Source organism: Maniola jurtina, chromosome Z, assembly GCF_905333055.1.
Source record: "Maniola jurtina chromosome Z, ilManJurt1.1, whole genome shotgun sequence".
Taxonomy (NCBI): Eukaryota; Metazoa; Arthropoda; class Insecta; order Lepidoptera; family Nymphalidae; genus Maniola; species Maniola jurtina.
Window position 1 is genome coordinate 17,053,930 of NC_060058.1, and position 15,338 is coordinate 17,069,267.

General features: G+C 35.4%; 1 protein-coding gene across 1 annotated transcript; it reads right to left on the bottom strand.

Annotated features, from left to right (window-relative positions):
* Window positions 1-284: 284 nt before the first annotated feature.
* On the bottom strand, window positions 285-13,307 carry LOC123880618 (JNK-interacting protein 1). The gene is made up of 8 exons (XM_045928820.1): window positions 13,131-13,307; window positions 11,395-11,618; window positions 7,626-7,880; window positions 6,965-7,165; window positions 5,884-6,001; window positions 5,073-5,235; window positions 3,932-4,113; window positions 285-3,263 (listed from the first exon to the last, which is right to left on the bottom strand). Exons 1-8 carry the CDS (start codon window positions 13,211-13,213, stop codon window positions 3,191-3,193), a joined length of 1,299 nt encoding a protein of 432 aa, XP_045784776.1. The 5' UTR covers window positions 13,214-13,307; the 3' UTR covers window positions 285-3,190.
* Between the last annotated feature and the right edge of the window lie 2,031 nt (window positions 13,308-15,338).

The following is a 15,338-nucleotide window of genomic DNA, read 5'->3' on the forward strand; positions in this document are numbered from 1 at the left end:
CTGAGTATGAAATATTGATAGAAAAATTATTTAAAGCGATAAGGATACTATTGTATTCGCTAAAATAAACTAACACAAGATTCTCAAAAAATTATTACCTCAAAATAATTGATTTGTGAGATATTAATATAAAAAATCTGTTTAGGCTTAGAGTCCCTGGACTTCAATAATATCAACATGTTACAAAAATCATTATACCTATAATAATATGAAGCATATTTAAATATTAAAAAAAAAACTTATAACACAAAAGAAGAATTTATATTATTTGCTCATATCAATAGTAAATTAATAACAAACAATTAATTTTATAACTGATTTCGATCTTCCTATTAAACATTGACGGATCTGTGATAAAGAAAAAACGTATTTTTATTATTATAAATATAATATTTTGTTACAATTTAAAAACTATACTTATTCCAAAATTAATTTTCCACATAATACTATAAAATATTGTTCAAGGACAATAAGGATTATTCTTATTGGTCCCCGAGAGGGTTTACCCCGGCAGACACTGATGGTTACTACCGCCAGGCCAAGGCTGGGGTAGTCAACAGTCGGGTGGGATATCCTCCGGGCCCGCTGGGTGCGGTGGTACCTATCCATGGATTTCCCAAAATAATAAAGTCTAAGCGATGTTCGATTTAATAACCTACTCATATAAATAATAATATTTATCTAGATACAATTAAACGCAAACTATAAATACCTACTTTGAATCAATGTTCGTTACATCGCTTACTTCAGTTTAAATTCATACAATAGCTACATCAGAGAGCAACAGACTGTTTTCATATCACAGTATTTGAGATTCAAATGGAAAACGTAACTACCTGAAGTACTACCATGAGTTTCGCAAACCTTTAGTCGCTAGGCCTGTGCCGTTGCGTTAAAATATTTTTATGAATAAGAATTTCTAATATCATCAACATCGTCAGCAGAATATTATCACCTGTTTGTTAATTTTATTTACACAGTTTAGGTATATGTATGACATTCCGAAACTTCACCTTTAATTTCAGTGTTATCATTGTCTTTCTCCGGCAACGTGAAGTACATACATATCTTATAAATCCTATTTACTTATCTATAAATAATAATGACGAATATTTTTTTCTGTAAGCATTTAATTTTATGGTAGGTTACGGTTGAAGGTACATAAGAGCTATTTTAAATCAACAAACGCTTAAACATTTGTTATCTAGAATATGCTTTCAAAAATTACTGGTACCATCTCCTTCAGATACAAAATAAATCTCGCACCTCTTGCCCTCAAAAAACAGTCATTTAAAAATTCAATGGGAATGGAAAATTTACCTACTGTCAAGGCTTTGTTGACACATTTGGTAAGTTTGTAAACTTTTAATTGTAAATTGGGCATTGATCGACACAAAGGGAAGGAAAAGATATAATTAAAAGATAACTTACAGACAATTTTGTTGCCATCAAAATACTTCTCTGAACGCAACCGAGTTGTTTGCAAAACTTACAAATAGCTCCTAGTTAAAGAGAACATACTATTTCCTGCTGTACAGCATCCGTTTCCTGATCAACATTGTCTTCAATTTTAAATACTTGTAGTACCTAATTTAAACCCTTTTCTGCATCCTATTATAGCCCTTGTCAATAACAACATTTTTTTATGTGGGTAAATATTATTTCAAATACATAATAATAAATATTATAAGCAAGGCGCAATGCAAGGCTTGTGTGTAAAATATACATAATATTATTATCATCATTATAAAACAGTTAAAATAATTTTTCGTCTTATGTTTGTTCGAAGTTAAAGTTAAAAATAAGTACTATTTGAGATAAAAGTCTAGTCAGTAATATTGTCATTTTTACATATTTTTTTTGGATAATAATAATTAATGATGAGATAGTTATTGAGATAATGTAGAGTAAATGGGCCCAGTTTCTTATAAACGTAAAGTTGCAATATAAATACATGTTATATATTTTGCCTAGGTTTTTACCTTAGAAATAATATTTATTCTTAATTCATACTATAATATACATTAAATCAAAATATACATTAAATCTCAACACAGATAGTATCACGCATTGTGCTGTTATAGACTGGGAACAAGATGGTGTTCTGCAGAAATTCTAAAATATTCTCAGGCTCGTTATAAATTATATTGGCCAATTTTTTTTACCAGCGCGTACAAATGAAATTTCATATTACAGAGCATAAAATATTTTTAACACACATTTTAGAATATTACAACATAATATATCTTGAAACTCAATTCTTTCCGACATATTGAATAATTATTAAATTAACACAAAACAATATTAAACTATACGTATGAACCATTCTCTTGAATCAATCTACTGGTGGAAACCGCGTTTAAATCCGTTGTACTTTAAAAAATCCAAGCGTAAATACCTGTAAGGGAACCACGGAAATGGAACCACAATAAATCTCAAGTGACGTCATTTTATACTATGTAGAGAAGGGAGCACTATAATTTTTGAGATAAATTAAAGACAAATACCTGTCTCTCGTCAATTCAGTGTATAATGATTTGAATAACGAAAAGAAATATGAATAATCATGAATGAGTTAAGATACTAAAATATAATAACAATAATTGTAGCATTGTTGTTTGAAAAGATTGAATTTTCTGCAGATGTTCCCTAAAATCTAATTTGAGATTTCAGTTACTTAGCGTCATTTTTTTTATGAATACAAAATGTATTCATAAAAAAAATTAGTATAGGTACAAAAAAAAGTCCGTGGAAGTAAAAAAAATGTGGGCTTAACATTTAGTATAGTTTAAGAACTAAATAAGCCTTGCCTAATTAATTCTAAACTATTTGAAGTGTACGGGAAAAATTAATCACTGTGTTCATTTCCGAAACATTATTTACAATGATTGTCATTAACAAAGTATTGTGAATAAATAAGTAATTTATTTTAGTCATTAGTGCTGATTTAGATGCACTGAATTTTGAAGTATTTGCATCTTATTCTTATCAATTAATAAGAAAAAGACAGGGAAACATATATATTTAAAAGTATTAGAAAGATAAGATGCAGATACTCAAAATTTAGTTGTGAGAAAGGCATCAGAATCAAAGTATATTTCTTGCATGATGCTAAGAGTCAATGAAAAGTAAAATATAAAAGCATTTTTATAATTTATTTTGATATAGGTAGTATAGCTATTGCTTAACTCTATTCTATGTAGATGTCCTCGATGGGATATGCAGTTTCGATAAATTTTTGATAGAACCTCTGGAATGCTCTCCTGAAAGAAAATAACAAAATAGTATTAAGTAAATTATTTTCCACTTTCATATTATAAGTACTGCAGAAGAAAAATTTATTGATACGAGAAATATAACGAAACATTCATTGAATAAATCAAATTATTAATAAACTAATTAGTTAAACTTAATCACAAATAAAATCTAAATGTATTTTTCTTCATAGATTAGATAGTAATTTGTGTTTATAGTCAGTAAAGGTAATTCAATGAACGACAAAGCATAGAAACCGCTTTTCTAACTAGTGCACTCAATCGGGTGAACAATCTACGAGGATAGGATTGGGTACCATATTTTAGCGTTTAAACTATTATGAGTGATATCTGTCATAAAACTGATTTGGAGCCAGCCCACTTTTCTATCTCAGCCCCCCTAACAGAGTGCCTGAATGAGAAAACTCTCGGTTTCCTGAATTGTCATATTTTGTCAAATTTTAGGCTAGGAGTAACGTGAAATCAAAGATACTGTCGTATAGTGGTTTCATAGCCTAGCTAGCGTTAAACATTTGTAGGTAACATTTGAAATCTGAAATTGTAGGTGAGGGATCTTTTTGTTACATGTTTCAAAACTGGCGTGTCGGACAGTTTTGAAACCAATCGGGTGTACTCCATCTAATCGCGTGAGTACTTAGTTCATATAAAGTGCTTACCCTACAGCTTCAGCGACTGGCCTCGTAGATTCCTGACCTCTAAAGACATGGCAAGCGAATCTCTGTAGCGTGGGATGTTTCGTGATGAATCCCAAGTATCGGTGGTCGCGGGGATGAAACGCGCAGAATGACACGTTTTTCAGTGAGTAAAAGTAGTCAATGCAAGGTCCACTGCGACTTCTCTGTTGGGAAAAAGGTTTTTCTTTTTTTTATTTGTATAATTCGTATTCATTAGTATTCCACTTCGTATTAAATAAGTACAAGCTGATGCCCGCGACTTTGTCTGCATGGATTTAGGTATTTAAAAATCCCGTGGGAACTCTTTGATTTTCCGAGATGAAAAGTATCCTATGTCTCCAGCAGGGCGATCGGCTAAAAATATATCAATCATTAAAGGACAGCATCAATGTCAAAAGATGGTTTTTGGCCAATCCCATTGGCTTAATACCATGTTTTGACATTGATGCTGTCCTTTAATGATTGATACATTTTTAGCCGATCGCCCTGCTGATATTAACTATAATTATGTCAAAAATCCAAAATGGTCAACCGTTGCTTCGTTACGACGCGATTGAAAGACAAACCAAGAAACCAACAAAAATACACTTTCGCATTTATAATATTTATATTTATTTTAATGTATAAATTTTGTACACTAAACTTTTTTTATTGTTTAATAATTTTTTATTTCTTTTGGCACAAGTTGTGACTCCTTTTTAACCCCTGACCCAAAAAGAGGGGTGTTATAAGTTTGACGTGTGTATCTGTGTATCTGTGTGTCTGTGTATCTGTGTGTCTGTGTATCTGTGTGTCTGTCTGTGGCATCGTAGCTCCTAAACTAATGAACCGATTTTAATTTAGTTTTTTTTTTGTTTGAAAGGTGGCTTAATCGAGAGTGTTCTTAGCTATAACCTAAAAAATCGGTTCAGCCGTTTGAAAGTTATCAGCTCTTTTCTAGTTACTGTAACCTTCACTTGTCGGGGGTGTTATAAATTTTTAATTTACACTTGGTATAAGATATATATCTAATAATGTGTGTATATAGAATTATGAATATATTGATATTCTTATTTTCTGGTGTCCTAATATATAAATAATATAATAGTATGATATGGGTAGTGATTTGTAGAAGACTACTTACGTCGGGCTTCGATCGGTCAACCATCCGTAGACCCTGATCTGATACTTCTAAAATACATGGTTGGGTTCCTGGTTCTCCACTGCATTCCCCAACGATTTTCTTCACTGCTTGACAAACTACTCCTGTGCCCTTATGTGCTAGTGTTTCGACTGAGCCCATATACCTAAAAGAAAAATTTAAATTTCAAAATCCTTCATTTTTTAATGTTGGCTAACGTGTGGTCCCAATCGTGATTGTGCACTGATTAAAGGCTGCAATTACACCTGTAAGTTTTACTCACGTAAACACCTTACGTGAGTAACTTACGTCCAATTCACTCATGTAAACAGTAAACACTCTTATAAGTACATTTTTAACCCCCAACCCAAAAAGAGGGGTATTATAAGTTTGACGTGTGTATCTGTGTATTTGTCTGTGCCATTGTAGCGCCTAAACTAATGAACCGATTTTAATTTAGTTTTTTTTTTGTTTGAAAGGTGGCTTGACGAGAATGTTCTTAGCTATAATCCAAAAAAATCGGTTCAGCCGTTTGAAAGTTATCAGCTCTTTTCTAGTTACTGTAACCTTCACTTGTCGGGGGTGTTATAAATTTTTAATTTACACTTGTCATCAGTAAAGTGGTAAATTAATTACGTAACGTATGAGGTGGGCGTCGGGCTATCACAGCTTTGATGAGTGTGATAAATAATAATAAATTTTTATTATTTATTAACAATTAGTAATAATTAATTATTAGAATAAAGGCAATTAATAGAATAATAATTTATAATTAACAATTATTATTTATTAATAAGATTTAATTATTTCTCACCCTAATAAGTATCTTTCTCGTTTAACTTTGGCATTTGCGGGATCAAAATCATTGTAGTCCATATCGACCGCATAGGCCGAAGGGAAAATACCTTGTTGTCCAGTTCGTAAGTTTACACCTGAAACAAAACGACATTATCATCAATTGTTCAGCCAGAAACATTCTGACGAACGCCGAGACACTCTCTGTTTATATTGTCGTGACCAGATTGTAGAATTGCTTGTCAACTTGTCTTGGCGCTGTTCATTCCTCTATATTAAAATTACATGAAATATTATACGGATGAGCCAATTACATAGAACAATCACATGTGGGTAGGAATGGCAGGGTACTTAGTTGCACAGTGTGCGATCAGTAGGTATTTTGTGGTGCTTCGCGTAGTGGTAACCGTAGCCTACTCGTTCGGTCTTATTACACATTTAAAAACACACATCAAACATTTGGAAACTAGCAGGATTCGAACCTGCGTAACACCGTGCCCTGGGTATCGCGCCCGGAGCGCTGTAGGTAAAAACTGGTCAAGTGCGAGTCAGTCTCGCGCATCGAAGGTTCCGTACTCGGGTATTTTTCCGACACTTTGCACGATAAATCAAAAACTATTATGCTTAAAAATAAATAAAAATCAGTTTTAGAATATACAAGTAAAGCCCTTTCATATGATACTCCATTTGGAATAGTTTTCTTACTTTGAAAATTAAAACACATTTTTTTTCTGTGATGTAACCACAAATTCACGGTTTTCAGATTTATTCCTTTACTTGCGCTATAAGACCTACCTACCTGCCAAATTTCATGATTTTAGGTCAACGGGAAGTACCCTATAGGTTTTCTTGACAATGTGTTTCAATTTTCAAAGTAAGATAACCATACCAAGTGGGGTATCGTATGAAAGAACTTTACGTATACATTCTAAAACAGGTTTTTATTTATTTTTATGTATGATAGTTTTTGATTTATCGTGCAAAATGTTGGAAAAAATACCCGAGTACGGAACCTTCAGTGCGCGAGTCTGACTCGCACTTGGCCGATTTTTTCTGTATGTTGATAATTTAAAAAAAAATAAAAAATGAAGCAAGCCTACCTTCACACCATAAATCATCAGCCTCCTTTTGCACATAAATAGGATCCCCGATTTCAACTTCTATTTCATCGTGGTGCCTGGGATTGAATTTGTGTAGAGCTCTGTGTGTCGCTTCCAACATTTCCAGTTGGCTGTGTGGTACAGTGGTCATGTTCCCGGAGAAGTTGATGCCGCTAATGCTGCAGCTTGATGAGGGTGACACTGAAATTAAATACATCCTCATCACCATTGCCGTCACTTACACACTTTACTTACAAGTGTAGGTACAGACTTTCACTTATACTCTTTTCTTACAAGTGTAGGTACAGACTTTCACTTATACTCTTTTCTTACAAGTGTAGGTAAAGACTAATCCAGCGCAGTTACCGGCTTATATTGAGTAACATCAACCCACAACACGCAACAACAGCCAGCAGACGCTGGTTCATTTGAATATCATAAATTCAGTTTCGATTTATATAACTATAGTTATTAAGTTCAGTATCGTAAATATTAAAAAAACGTTTTCAATACCTACACTCAGTAAAGCAATATTGTTCCAATAGTGAAAAGGCCACGTGTCTATGACGTAGGTACTTTAATTTTCGTTTCTCGGAAGCCAATTTGTGTCACATTACGATACCTAAGTCGTTACGAGTAATAAGACAGTAAGGAAACTCACCATTTTGCTGCAAAGGTGTGGGGGATAAACTTTTAGGCCCCGTGTCGATAGGTGAGTGCGCAGTACTGTGGCCACTGTCGACATCTCCCAAGCTCTGTAGCCGTTCCGAGTCAGGACTTGAGTCTTCGTCCAGGAGGTACCCGCACTTCAGTACCAACAGTGGCCGTCCCTGACACCCTGGTCGTACGAGGACACCAGTTAATGCTCCTAACTCATCGGCCAGTGATACGGGCTGCCCAGAGGTGATCATTGTTGCTGAAAATAGTAAATTCAAATTCAAATATCTTTACTTCATGCAGAACAACTTATTGGCCTCTCACGGACAGCTCTAGCAGTCATCGATCAACAGCTTGAAGTTACCATTGATAACTGCTGTTGATTGCCCGGAGCAGTCGCAACTGCTCGAGCGGTGCCGTGTATGTGTGCAAATAGAAGACCAGTTCCCTATGCAGTCACAGCTTGAAGTTACCATTGATAACTGCTGTTGATTGCCCGGAGCAGTCGCAACTGCTCGAGCGGTGCCGTGTATGTGTGCAAATAGAAGACCAGTTCCCTATGCAGTCACAGCTTGAAGTTACCATTGATAACTGCTGTTGATTGCCCGGAGCAGTCGCAACTGCTCGAGCGGTGCCGTGTATGTGTGCAAATAGAAGACCAGTTCCCTATGCAGTCACAGCTTGAAGTTACCATTGATAACTGCTGTTGATTGCCCGGAGCAGTCGCAACTGCTCGAGCGGTGCCGTGTATGTGTGCAAATAGAAGACCAGTTCCCTATGCAGTCACAGCTTGAAGTTACCATTGATAACTGCTGTTGATTGCCCGGAGCAGTCGCAACTGCTCGAGCGGTGCCGTGTATGTGTGCAAATAGAAGACCAGTTCCCTATGCAGTCACAGCTTGAAGTCAACCCTGACTGCTTCAAGCTGCCCGTGTAGGGCCAGTCTTGAAAATAACATGATGACTCAACACACTACCAACTGGTCGCAAATCAGATTTTACTTAGGACAGCCGGCAAAAAAAAAAACAATATATAAGTGCAATTACTATAGAGAGAGATAGAGAGAGCCAGCGAGTGGCAGACCTTCGTTTTTTATAAAAGATGAAGTTTCTCTGCGTATTGTCCCAGCGACTGTAAAATTTGGATTATGGTGGCTTTGGGAGATATCAAAGGTTGACAAAATCTTACGTCGAAGTATAAAGTCTAATTTTTTAATATTTTCTTTGGAACTAAAAATCACCTCATGCATTGCCAGATACTTAGTGGCGAGGCAACCGTCTGCCAGAGGCCCTTAAACTTGAATAGATTGTTAAACTTTAAGGGTGTCTGGCAAGGGAGTTGCCACGATAGTGTCTCGCAATCCTCGCAATGCATGACGAGGATCCAATCCTGAACCAGGTGACACCACGGACTATAGGTACTTAACCCACACAATACTAACAATAACACTAACAATACTAATGTTAGTTTATATTACTTTGTTGGTTTGTCTTTTCATTAGGTCACAACGGAGATACAAGCCGATGTGATTATTTAGTTATACCTAGGTATATATGTAGTCAAAGATCAGGAGAGTCACATGTTACTCTTTATACCAGCACAACAATTGGTTCCTTCGGGATGGCATATTTTTCATGCCTTGTCCTCTATTCACTCAGCATCTGACCAACGAATGCACGTGATTTTTATACGGGTATAGTTAAAGACCCATATCCATACGAATATAATATGAACATAGTAAAAAAAACATCCTCTCCCGGGATTTTAAAATTTAATCCACGCGGATGAAGTGGTGGGCATTATTTAGTTGTAAACAATTATCAAATAACTCAAATAATTAGCACTGAATTTATTCCTGTAGATAGATAAGTAAATAATATTAATGGGATGATTGCGAAGCCCCTAAATAGTGAAGTTAAGGGTAGACACGAACAATGATAGTACACCGACTAGACGCCTACTCGAGAAGAAAGAGGGTTGCTAAATCTTAAATACATATACGCATAAACGGTGAGAGGACATAGTTGTAAAATGTAGTAAGATTCACAGGTATTAAAATTAAGAATGTGGCCTTATTTAAAACCTAGGTTAAGATAATTTTAATAATATGTGAATAATAATTTTGTGAACGCTGTTGATTACGATTCAATTAAAATAATGTAAAAAAAAGATTTCAAGAAAAAGAGGGCTACTGAAACTCATTCAGAACTTATTTATGCTAAGATAGTTAATAATATTGAACAATAATCAGGCCACATTTCTGTATAAAAGTTGCAGAAGTCAGTTATTCTGGAAAGTTGAATATTTTGTGTAAACACTCGAAACAAGTAAATTCAAATGTCAGTTTACTAATTCTTATGCAAGTTTTATGGTTAATAAAATAAAATAAAAAACTGCATTTTTATTTGATACTAGCATCTGTCCGTAACTTCCTCTGCGTAAAATATTTAACAAAAGAAGCCTACTAATTTCTTTATAAAGTTTTAGAACATTTTACAATTTAGAATATTTAGAACATCAAGGGCCTGTTTCACAACATCTCAGTCTCAGAGGTAAGCTCAGTTGTCGCATTGCGAATCTGTCAAAATGTCAAATTTATCCGACAGATAAAGTTCATCTTATGAAACAGGCTCTAGATCTTCTAAAATTTAGAACATACCTATTTTCATGAATTTCGGTTTTTTTAAACACACTTACATACACACAAAAAGTTCTCAAACTCGCCAAAGCCTATGAGTCAAATATTAGGACACAAATAGATCAATCGCGAAGCACATTCGCCTTATTTAAAATAGACAAGCCTTCGCTAAGGTAAGATTATTTTTGGACATTTCTATTAACCTTAAACGAAAGAGTAATATACATTACTAATATTAAAGCCAAGTTTTCAATCACCAAATGAAATTATTTTGAGTTTGACTAATAGGTGGATTCCAATCCATCCCTAATCTCTCAATTCACTTGGGATAAATAAAGACAGATCAATGCTCGGTCACTGTTTATCCAAAAATAATTTGACAGTAGTTTGACAGGGTGTGGATAGAGCGAGCGTTCGCTCGCTTGGTTTGAATTCACCGTAAGAAATAAATTTAACAGTGCTGGAAGTATTACAAGTCTCCAAAAAAATCAAATTAGTCGGTAAAAGCTTTTATGGTGATTGCAAAATTCAGCCTTTATATTTTTATTAGGCCCAAGATAAGATTTTTATCGTCAAAATAGTGTTTGATTAGGGAAAGAATTTGAAAATCAAAATAATGAAATATTTATCACAGTTTTTGGCGATTGAAAAATCACCATTTATAGAAAACAGAACATTTATATTTCTGCCACACACAATAGCATAAGGTAAACAAATATGAATTACTTTGGCACTTTCACTCCTTGACCATTTGGCAGAGAGAACTAGAGTTAGGAAGCTCTCGATTTGACCCTGAATCGACATCTGTCAAATGTTAGGTTTTTGAACACTAAGGGTGACGTAAAATCAAAGATTTAAAGGTATTATAATATTGGCACGCGATCACGATGGCCTATGTCACACTCCTAGTCATCTTAAAGCCATATATACATTTGACAGATGAAGCCTCGAGTTTTTGTTGCTAGTTTGACAACTGTCGTGAACTGTGCTCATGGTCAGTCAGTGGTCAGTTGATAGTAATATAACGCCATGCTATGTGTGGCACAGTCTGGGAATCTGTTCCAGCTCAGCACATCGTATACCTCGCAATTAAAACAAGTACCATACATTAGTCTAGTTAGTAGAATGGACTTACATTTTCTAGTTTTTGGGATTTCCGGGAGTTTCCTTCGTCGTCTTTCTCCGCTCGCGAACGTTTGGTGGAGTGGGCTCCTTTGTGCGTCCGCAGCATCTGTTTGTCCAGGAGAGTCATCAGCATGGCCAGGATTTCCCGCGTCGGCTTCACCAGGCTCCTCCTCCGGCGTGCCTTCACTCTTTGACGACGGCGAATCATCCTCCAAGCCCACATTTGGCACTAATCTAAACATTCAAAAGAAAGGTGATCGATTGACTGGTCTATCAACGCACTCCCGACACGTGACGGTTACAGTAACTAAAAACCGGCCAAGTGCGAGTCAGACTCGCGCATTGAGGGTTCCGTACTCGGGTAATTTTCCGACATTTTACACGATAAATCAAAAACTATCACGCATAAAAATAAATAAAAATCTGTTTTAGAATATACAGGTAAAACCCTTTCATATGATACCCCACTTGGTATAGTTTTGTTACTTTGAAAATTTAAACACATTTAAAATTTTTAAGACGTATTAAAAAAAAACTACTTACTAGATCTCGTTCAAACCAATTTTCTTCATGGTAATGTACATGATATATTTTTTTTAGTTTTATCATTCTCTTATTTTAGAAGTTAGGGACACACACACACACACACACACACACACACACACACACATTTTATCACTTTGGAAGTGTCTCTCGTGCAAACTATTCGGTTTAGAAAAAAATGATATTTGAAACTTCAATATCATTTTTGAAAACCTATCCATAGATACCCCACACGTATGTGGGTTACACGGGTTTGATGAAAAACATATTTTGAGTTTCAGTTCTAAGTATGGGGACTTTCAAAATGGGGACAGACAGACAGACAGACATGACGAATCTATAAGGGTTCCGTTTTTTGCCATACGGCTACGGAACCCTAAAAAGAGCTGATAACTTTCAAAGGGCTGAACCGATTACAGCTAAGAACACTCTCGATCAAGCCGCCTTTCAAACAAAAAAAAAACTAAATTAACGGATTATTAGTTTAGGAGCTACGATGCCACAGACACATACAGATAAACAGATACACAGATAAACATGTCAAACTTATAACACCCCTCTTTTTGGATCGGGGGTTAATAAACGGATCGGGCTGAAATTGGGCATGCAGATTGGTCTTATGACGCAGACATTCGCTAAGATAGAATTTTCAAAAATCCAACTCGTAAGGAGGTAAAATAGAAGTTTAAAATTTGTGTAGTCCATTCGGATGAAGCCGTGGGCATAAGCTAGTCTGTATTATAAGGTAACTCAAAATTGTCTTATATTTAACTATCCAATACTTTGCTCGGGCGGAGTTTGATATTCGTACAGGAATAATGTACCTTCAAATGATGAAAGATGAATCTTAATCTTAATTTATAAATATTATTATAAATTACTTAACTTTAACATTTTAACTAAAAAAGGGATATTAGGTCAACTCTACCATATTGGTTTGGAAAGCAATTTCTACTGAGAAATTTCGGTCAGAAATTCAGCAATTAATCTTTTTAATTGAAGTTTTGAAATCAGCAACTCCGGCCTCGTCTTGGTGTTTCTCCGTTCGAAGAGCATCTAAACCAGTATGACTTGCCGCTTCATGTAACACTTTGAATACTTGAATGAAAAAAAAAAACTAAGGTAACGATTTTTTCCCGTCACTAGTTAACATTATTTTGGCGATGTTAATTGGTGTTTTTATGGTACTATGAATAGACTTACGAGTAGAAGGGCGTGGGTGCTTTAATATGCTGCGGTAGTTTGTCGAAGACCCGGCGGAATTCTTCAAATTCGCTGTCGGCCATGTCGATTCTCCTGGTGCAGGGAGTACATGCGCCACTCTCACCACACCACAGTGGGAAGTTTATCGACCGGAGTTCAGAGTTGTTATGAATAGTTCGCGTTTTGCGCATGCGTGTAGGGGGTGCGTGCGCACCCTCATCCCAAACGGCTATGCGCGGTAGCGATGTGCCCCATTGTGCCTCACACGTACATCTTTATGACCCTGGTATACGTTGACCTAACACACTGGGCGATATTTATACAAGACTATTTTTAGTTATGCTATGAGCAATATTTGTTGCCAATAATTGTCACTTATTAGTAAGTCGATTACGGGAAATCTGCATCAATCATTATTACAATCTCAATAACTGTTGTTTTAGTTAAATTTTTGGTCTTTTTGGTGCTACATTTTAGCAAAGAGAAACTGAGAGTTGGCCAATCAGAGGTACAAGTCACGCTGTAATTAATTCTATATACCTACGAGTACACACCCCGATTCATCACACCAAATGTAAATTGGCTACTTGAAGATAGGGAATGCGACGGGTACGGTATTCTGGGGGAGATTCGCTAACTTAGTGTCTAACACTGAATGATGTCCACTGAGCTCATTTGACATTGGTTAGTTCTACATTACTACTTCACTGAGTGATATTAAAATGATATTTCGTAGCAATCCTTCAATGGATTAAAAATAAATGTCAAAGGAGCTCAGGGGCTATCATACAGTGTTAGACACTGAGTTAAAGAATCAGTAGGCAGGAGCGTCGATCCACATACATACTTATTGAAGCATGCTGCCGATCAGATGCCCTAGAAATTGTTATTTACAAAATGGATCAAATGAGCTTGGCGCACTTCATAATATGAAATGGTGTTTATACGTTGACCGGCGCCCGCCAAACGCGTTGGGATAACGTGATCAGGAGGCATTCAAATTTTAGCAATTAAGTTAGTAAATTCTGATTCAGCGGGAAACCCGCGAGAAGTTATAGTACTTTAAATGAATGGGTTTGTTTTCAATTTTCTCTACATAATATTATTTGAAGATTAAATTATATTGTTTCATTTTATTAATAAAGAATATTAGCAGTGTTTATCATGACTTACATATATTCCCTTCTACCCCCTAATTTTTTAAAGTCAACATAAGTAGTTTGTGAAATGGTCCCATAAAAAATTCTGGATCCAACTCCTGCTAATGCTGCAGGGTGACGGCCTGCTTAGTTATGGGGATTCGAGAACTGTACCTAGGTGGTGAATTGATATTGTATGTACAGTCGAAGGCTGTAAGTCGTTTAGCACCTTAATGGTTTAGCACCTTATTCGCGTGGCACGGTTATGCACATGCGTTAGACGTGTGTGGCGTGCTTATAGAAAAAGATCATAAGTGCGGCAGGTTTTTGATGCAATAGTTTCGTGGAATTGCTATTCGAATGATGAAGGTTAAAGACCTGGAGACTGACATAGGCTACTTTTTATATCGAAAAATCAAAGAGTTCGCGCGGGATTTTAGAAACCTTAACCCACACGGATTAATTCACGGACTTCAGAAAGTCAAATATATTATTATAACAAAGCTTCAATTATATTCTCTAGGTATAGAAAAACATAGGTCCTTAGAAGGAGGCAGCAGTTTATCTCAAGTGTGTCCGGAGACGCATTGACTGCGGCTCGCGGGATTCAAGTGTTTACATTACTCTTTACTCTTTAAAGATGGCCGCCAACCATGAACGATTTTCAGTAAGATACTGAATTGGTATTTACAGAATGAGCGATGGTGGCCTAGTGTGTAGTACTTGAGCATCAGGGGTTTATATGTGGTTTATATCCCTAACTTAAAATTAAACGGTTTGACAACCTACCTACAATACAAAACCATTATTAGGTACTTTTAACATTAATTTAATTTAATACAATTTTTTTTAATTCCAAATCCTATTTTAATGCTTTACTGTACAATTTTAATTCCAATTTTTAGTTTTAATATTTATTCTACGAGTATGAGTGTTAATTTTGACCACCTGAATTTTAAATGAATTTTAATGTTTTTTATTTTAATTTCATTTATGAATGTTGCAAATGTTATGTTAGCTACTATAAATATATAGTTAGAATTTTAATGTAACAATTTTCTAATATAGG